This window comes from Cebus imitator, unplaced genomic scaffold (assembly GCF_001604975.1).
Source record: "Cebus imitator isolate Cc_AM_T3 unplaced genomic scaffold, Cebus_imitator-1.0 Scaffold445, whole genome shotgun sequence".
In the NCBI taxonomy this organism is placed as follows: domain Eukaryota; kingdom Metazoa; phylum Chordata; class Mammalia; order Primates; family Cebidae; genus Cebus; species Cebus imitator.
The window spans coordinates 871489-881488 of NW_016107760.1; the positions used below are offsets into that span (position 1 = coordinate 871489).

Genomic DNA, 10000 nt, shown 5'->3' on the forward strand with positions numbered 1-10000 from the left:
GTCAGAATCAATTTGGAAATTTTATTTTGCCAAGGTTAAGGATGCACACCTGGGAGACAGGTCTGTGCCTTTCTCCAAAGATGATTTTGAGGGCTTCAATATTTAAAGGGGAAAAGGTGGATACTGGGGAAAGAGGAACACATTTTTAAAAGGTGTGAGAAGATAAGAGACAAATGGTTGCATTTTTTTGAGTTTTTGATCAGCCTTTCACTCAATACACAATTTACATGTGAGAGGGGATAGAGGAATAGTCACTTATGCCTTCATCTTCCTCAGTGAATCTGCATTTTTACATCAGTGGAAGCAATCAAATATGCATTTGTCTCAGGTGAGCAGAGGGATGAGTTTGAGTTTTGTCCTTTGTCCCACATCTGTGAAGATAAGCTATCAATATACATTGTCAGGGTAAAATTCTTAAAGCTTAAAGTTTGAGCTGATTAAATTCCCTGGCCTCAGTCACATTGCAGGATAAATGCTGGTATTTAACATATTGGGGGTTAAGTTATTCCATTGAATTGGCTAACAAATAGTTAATTTAGAGTGCTGCAAGTTTGCCTCTTTTTATAATATCTCATGCTTTAGCTGGGTGGCTACTCCATAATTCCCCAGCATGGAATACAAATAAGTCTCAAAAGCCCAGAACAATTTTTTTAAAGCAATCCTCTGCTGCATAAGCCTGTAGTCCCAGCTACTTGGGGGCTGAGGCAGGAGGATCACTTGAGGTTAGGAACTCGAGGCTGTAGTGCACCATGATCATGCCTGTGTGTAGCCACCATACTTCCACCTGGGCAATGTAGTGAGACTCTGTCTCTAAAATAAAATAAAATTTTAATTTTAAAATCTTCTCATACATCAAGGGAGAACATATGCTCCCTCCCCATGATTGTATACAAATGTACAACTTTCAAAGTGATTTTCCGTATATAGTTACATTTGATTCTCTCAATAACTCTGTAAAGCAGCTAGGAAAGATTCCCATTATAGATGAAAATAGTTGAGGTTCAGAGCAGTGAAGTGACTTGGCCAAAGCCACAGAGCCAATCCAAGATAGAGCTGGGGCTTAATCCCAGGACTCCTGATCAAATCTATAGCACTTTCACTGAACTGCGTGGCTTCTAGTAGTCCTCTAACTTTGTATAACCAATGCTCAGCAATAGCAACAGCAGCTAACATTTATCAAGACTTTCTTATGTAACAGGCACTGTGTTAAGCACTTTCCATGTATCATTTTATTTAATCTTTACAGCAATGAACCAAAGTATGTATTATGATTATTCCCATTTTACAGACATGAAAGCTGTGGCTCAAAAGGGTTAGGGAACTTGCTCAAGGTCAGACAGCCAATAAATGGTATAGCTAGGATGTCATATTCAGGCCTGTTTGGTTTCAAAGTCCATGTTCTTATTCTCTATACTAGAAATGAAGAGAAAGGCTCTCATTCAAGAAATTGAAGAGATTGTGATAGAAGGGGGATGCAGGGAATATCAGAAATTCCACCTCCAAGAACTTTCAAGTTGGCAAAAATATTGACCATAACAGCTTTTAAGTAACAGAGATTTTGAGTTAAACAGCAACTGTGCAGGAAATGTCAGGAATGGGCACAGAAGCCACTTTGCCACACCCAGGGAATTAAAATCTTAGCCATTATTGGGTCTCACTCTGTGCCAGTACCTCTTGGTGCAGAAGTCTCCCACCAAGAACCACTTTTTCCACCAAAAGTTGCTTCTTGTGGAGATATTCCAAAGACGACTTGCTTTTTGCTTTTGACTCACATAGAACCCAGCTCCCCAGCATCCCAGTGTCAGTCTCAGAGTGTATGTTTTTCCCGGAGTGACAGCTTTATGGATCAAATGCTTGATGAAACCTGGACCTAAACAGCCCACTGGTAATCCTCTTATTTAAGCCATTACAATCAGAGCTTTCATTTGTTCCAAGAAGACAGTCAAACTGCTCTTTATCCCTGCTCAAAAGGAGAAAACCCTAGCATCATACAACAGAAAAAGAAATCATTAAAAGTACTACCAAAATGTGCATTATTGACTAAACTGCTTTGCGCTGGGTCTAGAAACTTGACAGAAGGGAAAAAAGAAGTGAAAATGTGTTTTTATTTTCCAAAGAGCTGCCCTTATCCCACCTAACAGCAAAAGAGTATCCAGCTCCCTACCAACCAGTGCTGAAGAATCCTTTTCCCTGGCCCAAGGTCCAACCCAGGTTCCTTCTCTAAGAAGATTCTGGATTAATAGGTACCTAGCCAGGCACATCTTCCAGTTGTTGAGGCACGAGGAGCCCATTAATTCCAGATATTAATCTAAAGATGTCTGTGCTAAACTCCCTCTAAAACACAGGAGACGAAATGGAAACATCTCAGCCTTACTTAATAATATGCATAATTGGCCACATGTTCTCCCTTAAAAGTGGGAGCTAAATAATGTGTACACAGTGGACATAGAGTGTGGAAAATAAGCATTAGAGATTTGAAAGGGTGGGAAGGAGGGAGAACGGTGAGGGATGTCAAATTACTTCGTGAGTACAATGTATATTATTTGGGTGATGGTTACAGTAAAAGCTCAGACTTCACTTCTATGCAATATATCCGTGTAACCAACTACACTTATACCCCTTAAATTTATACAAACGAAAAAATAATATGCATATTGGGTTCAGACAGGGTATGTTGGTATGTTGGCTATCAGAGTGCATGAAAGGAGGAATAGCGTTGGAGGGGAGTAAGGAAGGAAAAGTAAAGAACGGTGTTCCACTTTCTCCATTCATTTTTCTTTCAGAATTCTGCCAGGAAGGGATTCTATTTGCTTTTCCTGGGTAACTCATAAAATCCTGTGGTTGGCTCCTGTGGTAACTTTTCTAGGTTGCTGTTAACCACTAGGGCTGAGGGAACGAGGACCTAAGAAGGCCTAAGAAGGAACCACACTTCCCAAAAGATATTTCTGACTCCTGTTCTAAGGCAACTGCTGGGATTATTTCCGGACTTGCTGTAGTCATATTTGAAAATAGGAGCCTTTCTCTTCATGCTATAGGACTAGGCAGTGGTTTTCAATTTTGGCTCCTGAAAGACTCATTTGGAAACCCTGTTAAGGCTATTCTAAAGCCTTTCCTCTGATATTCTTACTCATTAGGTCTTGATATGTCCCCAAAATGTGCTTTTCCAACACTCATTCCAGGTGATTTTGGTACTGGGGGATTCCAGACCATACATTGAGGAATACTGCATAGACTTCCAGAAAGTGTATAAATAATTCATTTAATTCACTGGTGAGTTAAGAGAAATCATAACACATACACATAATCTACATCCACGTAACATACTCTAAACCTAACAACAGAGATCCTCTTCGGAGTGTTTTAAATCACATGTCTGAGCTTGAGCTCCATAGTCAGATGAGGAGAATGCTTGATGGCTTTGCTCTTTAATTTTGAACACCAGTTTGAGAATGGATGTGGGTCTGTGTTTAGACTGATGTCTACAGATACAGATTCCTTAGTGAGAGTCAAGCTAACACAGGGAGATCAGCGGTTGCTATTAAGTTTGATGGACTCTTGGCTTAGGCTGTGATTGGGAACAGATAAACTGTCCTGCACATATCCAATCTAGAAATTGCCAGATTTTTGCTGAGCCCGGTTTTTCTGTTACGCTATATAATTAGTTTCACTAAAGTAAACAATGCTTTATCTGTAGTGTTTCTACCACAAGGTTTGGGATGCCAACTGAATTGAAAATTTTTTATATTTATTAAATGTGTATCTACTTGCCATGTGGGCATTGTAAGTTGGCTTTCATGCAAAGCAAGTTGTAGGGTGCTTTTTTAGGGTTTTCTGATTCATAGATCTCCTTGTCTTTCTCTTTCTACCTTTGACTGGAGCTAGTGAGGCCTCAAAAAGAATAACTAAAGTGATACAAGCAACAGAGGAGCTTGCTCTGATAACATCTCAAAAAGGCAACTTCTGGTGGAAGCCTTTCACATAATCAAGTCCCCAGTTTAAAAAAACATGTTTTGAGCAACTATGTACTAAGCACAGTTGGAGATACTGTATCCCCAATACAGTAATACATAGAACAGATACAAATCTTCTTCATAAAGTTTATATTGTAATGGGGGGCATGGACAATAAGCAAGCTAAATAAGGAAAGCATAATATGTCAGACACTGAGAAAAGTGACAAGGAGAAAAACAATGCAGGGAAGGGAATATGAAGTGGCTAAGACATTTTAAATAGATTGGCCATGGAAGACATAACTGAAAAGGTGGAGGTTAGCTAAGACCTCTGGAAGCTGAGCCCTCCCAGCTGCAGAGTGTCAATGTTCCAATATATTTGCCAAGACTCCAGTTTCTTGCTCTGTTGCCCAGACTGGAGTGCAGTGGGGCAATCTCGGCTCACCGCGACCTCTGCTTCCCAGGTTCAAGTGATTCTCCTGTCTCAGCCTCCTGAGTAGCTGGGATTACGGGTGTTCGCCACCAAACCTGGCTAATTTTTATATTTTTTGTAGAGACAGAATTTCACCATGCTGGCCAGGCTGGTCTCAAACTCCTGATCTCAGGTGCTCTGTGTACCTCAGCCTCCCAAAGTGCTGAGATTACAAGTGTGAGCCACCACACCCGGCCATGAAAAGGTGGCTTTTGAATCAAAACCTGAAAGAAGTAGGGGAGCTAGCCACACAAACATGGGGAAAGAGCATGCCCAGCAGAGGGAACAGCAGGCACAATGGCCCTGAGGGCAGAACATGCCTGAAGTGCTTGAAGAACAGCAGACCAGCAGTGTGTCTGCAGCAGGAAATGGCTGGTAATTTGGTCAGGGACAAAAGGAAGACAGATCATGTGAGGTTGTCGGGAGCATAGGTGTTATCCTCCAGCCTTAAAAGACCAGAACTCTGACACTACTCTGAAGTAGGGAAGACATTCAGAACAATAAAAGAAGAGCTTTTACTCTATACACTGATATTAAATTTATTTTTCCAGTAGATAACATAATCTAACTAGACAATATCAGGAAGAGGCAGTATATAAATTCATGGATGAAAATTGCATAAAGAAGTTAAAGAAATCTTTGGATTAATCTTAATTTTGATTGATCCTATAAAAGGCAACTGTACTATTTCTCTGTCTTCTCCCTGAATCCCAAGCAGAATGGTCTGCAGGATTTGTCATCTGCCTGACCCATTAGCTCTGTGTTAAGTCCCCAGACACTGGAATTACAGTGCCTTCTTCATAACCAAGATAGTAGCTAAAGTTATCACTGCATCAACATACAACAGTGGTGGGAATCGTGAAGACATGTGAAAGCTCCAAGTACCAATGGGATCCCTGGCAGTGTGCAAAACTAGTCTGAAGAGAACGTAGTGGTTAAACACAAATGGAAATTCTATCTACTTGCTACATTATATAAATTGCTACTAGTATCTAGCAGAGACAGTTTATTAGCTGATCTTCAAAGGGTCTTCTGCTAACAGGAATCGGAATCTTCTTAGAAATGGAAAGAGCTCTGGGGAGGCTCTTTGAGGTATGGAAAATAATATCCAGAAGCCCAGAGGAGACCGTTTTGAAGGTCCTACAGAGGAATTCAACTAAGTGTCCCAGAACCAAATAGTATGGCGATATGGAGGGCAGCCATAATGAGGACAGGGTTACGGGCTCCATACCTATCCCACTGGAGGTTGGAGCATTCAATTCCTGAGGGTCCTCCCATCAGTCTTGCACCCATGAACTGTCAATATACATAAAAGGTAGTGTGCTCTCTATGAAAATGCAGCTTGCAGACAGGCCCTCTTCCAACCTGATTTTTCTCCCTCCACCCAATCCTCCAATGTAGAAATCCCAGAGCTCTGCTGGGTTTCACTGATACCAATTGTGCCTCTCACCCCAGCCAGATGTCCTGTTGATAAGAAGGGGATCTAGGACAAGAGAATATGCAATCCCTCTGATCTTGCAAACTCAATTAAGTGGTTGTGTTCTTATCTCGAGGACAGTGGGGTGCCCCTGAAAGCTTTCTAAGCAGGGGAGTAACCCAAACTTCTTCCTGTTTCCTGTTTTTATCTGCAAGGAAACCAGTAAAATTATGGAGCTTACTAATAATGAATAAGCCTATTGACTGGAAATGTAGGAAAAGGGGACAATAGTTCATGAAGTATTTCTTCTTTAGGAATTCTTCAGTCAGAAGAATTTCCAACTTTTGAGACCAGTAACAGCATATGGTTGACTCGTCTATTTTCTCTCACCTTCTCCAGAGCTTCTCTGAGCTATTACCTGGACCTGACTGCTCACAGTCCTTGACTGCATTTGCCACACTTGCCTCTGACAGCAGCACCCCGCTGCCCGTTGGTTTCAGCACCCCAGCCACCACCGAGGGCTGTTTGGATTCTTCAGCTGCTCGCCACAAGATGGCTTTAAATCCCCGCAAACAAAAGAAGGAGAACCTTCAAGCGATTGTAAGTCATTCAAGAGACAGGGGACTAAACTCCTGTATAAGAAAAGATAAGTTCCAATCTTTGCAAACTACTACTAGGGAAATAGTGTGGTGTAGGAGACCCATGCCCTAAGTAAGATTGGCAAGGTCAAGGGCACTGCCCTAAGCTTGACAACCCCAGGGGGTGAGCAAGCTTGCATCTATTGGGTGTGTTTCCTATCCATGTGGAACTTTATATTAGAGAAGGGACTAAAAGGAAGCACAAACAGTGAATGATTTAAACCCCCATAAACTGCTTATTGGCTTAGCATGTGAAAGTTCACTCAGCTCTATTTGTAGAGAATATTCAACGCTACCCCAGATCAGGATTCTTTCAGTTATTAATCAGATGAGATCCATGAGTTACAAATTGCAGCACCATTCCACTTATTTGGAGGTCAATCTTTCAGCAACTCTAAACATCCAGAACTTAGTTGTTAACCCCTCCAAAGATCTCCAAATAGATGTCACATGACTTTCTAGGAAGCAGACCTACTGTGTAAAAAACATGGCCACAGATTAGACTCAGATCTGACAGCAAAGAGAGCGACAGCTGATAGCAGAGAGAATGACAGAAACAATCTGGGGCCATTTAATATAGGGGCTCAAGAACCTTGCCCACTTCAATAGGTCCTTCAGGGCCACGCTATATCACAGTCCAGTGTAATAGATCATTTCATTATTTGTCCAAGTCATCTAGAAAAAGTAGATTATGTTTTGTGATCCCTGTTTAATTAAAAAGATAGAGAAATAATGCTTTTAGAAAAGGCTTTCAGTAAAGGTTGAGAATTAGGGTTGGGCATGATGGCTCATGCCTGCAATCCCAGCGCTTTGGGAGGCCGAGGTGGGCTGATCATGTGAGGTGGGGAGTTCGAGACTGGCCTGACCAACATGGAGAAACCCTGTCTCTACTAAAAATACAAAATTAGCCAGGAGTGGTGGTGCATGCCTGTAATTCCAGTTACTTGGGAGGCTGAGGCAGGAGAATCGCTTGAACCTGGGAGGTGGAGGTTGCAGTGAGCTGAGATTGCACCATTGCACTATAGTGTGGGCAACGAGCAAAACTCCGTCTCAAAAAAAAAAAAAAAATTTAAGGATTAAAAAATGTCAGTGTTTAAAGGGATGTGTCAGTTGGCTACAAAATTCACTTTTATCAAAAACTGAATTCACCAGTGATTCTGGTCTGAAAGTAAGAGACTGTAAATCAGAGGTAAAGAGACTAACAGATTGTATAGTATAAACATTTTACAGGGAAGGACATTAAAGCACAAATAATTTCAGATACTTACCCAAAGTCAAACACCCAGGTGGTGGGAGCGCTAGGGCCAGAATCCAGTCTTCTGACTTCTAGCTAAGCACTTTTTTCATCCCACCATCTTGCCTCTAGCTTAGGCATCTCAATTTCACTTTAGGTAGTACACAAAATATGAGTTGAAAGAACAGGTGGAGGAGCAGGGGGGCAGAGGGAAGCCCTCTGGTGGCCTTGAGAATATCTTCTTAGTTTGGTGTCAAATAAGGGGTGACCAATTACTAGGTGCCAAACCCCATGCATGCATTATCCCCTGAATACCTCACCACAGACCTGGGAGATGGGGAAGTTTGGCTGAGGGAAACAGTGTGATCCTTGTAAGTTTCTTCTTTCTGTATAACCTAGTTGAGAAAAGGCCTGGGCATCACCCTCTGAGAAGGCCAGGACATCCACTTCTTCCCTGTGACTCTTTCCCTGACATGTGGATAAATATGAAAAGATCTGAGATCATTTACGACACAGGGACTACTACCACTTTCTCCCTGCTCTGGGATTTATTAGATCTGCAAGTCCCACAGGAGGTTTTTCCTAGCCTCTTATTTATTGATGTAGACACAGTGATTCAGAGAATAACTTGCCCAAGGTCACGCAGCAAGTAAACGATGAAGAGATCCTGAATCCAGGCCAATCTGACCACATTGGCTCAAAAATAAATTATTATGAGCTGTGTCTGTTTGCACAGGCACTTTGAGTGGGAGTGTAAAGAGTTGTATGTTTGTCTTTACATGCATCCCATAAAGGCTTACACTAAGCAAATTCCATACACTGTTCAGTGCAGTGCTATGCTGACATTTCCAGAGCTGTATTCTAATTATCAGAAAACCTTATTTATACTAAACCAACTTCACCCCATCCAATGTAAGGGCTGAACCCTTCAGCTTTTTCTCCTTTTCTTACCAACAAAACCCCAATTCTCTTTCTTTCTTTGATCTGGAAAGAGATAATTCATTCTTTCATTAAATTCCCTGAAAAGAAGCCAAACAGGATTTGAATTTGGCTCACAGGTCTGATGAAGCAAATCTGAGAATCCCATTATGGCCAAGGGCATGATCATTGTCAGCCCCAACGACCCCATTTTCAGATTCGTGGCCTTCCAGTGTGGTTCAGTAGTTTCCAGGGTATTTTAGAGAGATCCCTGTAGTGTGTCATTCAGAGATTGGAAACTCCAAACCTGGGAACCACTTCCAATAGGTAAAATGATCCCCAGGGATCTCTTGGTGGAAAGAATTCCATTAAGAAATCCCTGGAAATATCTCCATTGAAATAACTTCCATCTTTTAAGGTATTGTTACATGCCCAGCATCAAGAACTTTTTTCCTGATTTTTTTTTTTGTTGTTTTACAACTGTGCAGGAGTTGTTGGAAAGCACTTCAGTAGGATTCAAGCTCATTCTTTTCTTGTTTCAGGTAAAACCAAACCAGGAGGAGCCAAACCTTCCATTGGTTTCTGGAGAAGAAAAGAGTATAACCAAACCAAAAGAAACCAACCAAAAGAAGCTGGGTACGGACAGTGCAGGTTAGCATATTTTTACCCTCACCCAGAAACATGTATGACAGACTTCATCACACAGTGCTATGTTGATAGGAGCTATACCCAAGAATTACCCAAGACTGCTGTCCTTGGTCCTTTCAATTTAAGATGCAGATAATGTGGTCCAGGCTTCTCCATCTAAACTGCCAAAGTAATATAATTGCCACTTGTGTGGGGTTCAGGTAAAGGATCATACCTGGATTCTTATTTTATCTAAATGAATTTCCAACAAGAGAGGTGTTTTGTTTATAAATTTATTTCATCTTCTCTGAGGGTAATGTACATGCTGAGTTCCTCAGTGAGCCCAGATGTGAGAGGACAGCCAGTGATTTCTCCTTCAGCATTCCCCCTCCGCAACAGAACCAAAAAGGAATAACAGAACTGGCCAAAAAAATCATTTTTTAAAGTTGTCTTTCTCTTCCTGTAGAGTGAAAATGTCCTTGTTAATAATGAGACTATTGCCCACATCCATGGACAAAGAGGGTTTGGCAGCTGCAGACAGATGTCCTTGGCAGCCAACACCTATCAAATTCCCAAACAACAAATACCACCAGAGTGAAAAGCTCTCTGTTTCTGTGTGTACATATGTCGATGTTGGCTCCAACTGATGGCAAGCTAATTTCAAGCAATATTTGATAAAAATTCCAGTTCCTCAAATTAAGTTGAAAGTTATGTCACGCTTTTGCCACAAAGGATTTCACATGT

The 10000-nt window shown here is 41.4% G+C and overlaps 1 protein-coding gene across 1 annotated transcript in view; it reads left to right on the top strand.

Annotated features, from left to right (window-relative positions):
- The window catches only part of KIAA1210 (KIAA1210 ortholog), a 42689-nt gene that overhangs the window by 20998 nt on the left and 11691 nt on the right, over nucleotides 1–10000 (top strand). The window contains 3 exon segments of the mRNA XM_037732354.1: nucleotides 6239–6439; nucleotides 8847–8970; nucleotides 9167–9280. Of these exon segments, the coding sequence (XP_037588282.1) occupies nucleotides 6239–6439; nucleotides 8847–8970; nucleotides 9167–9280 (439 nt within the window).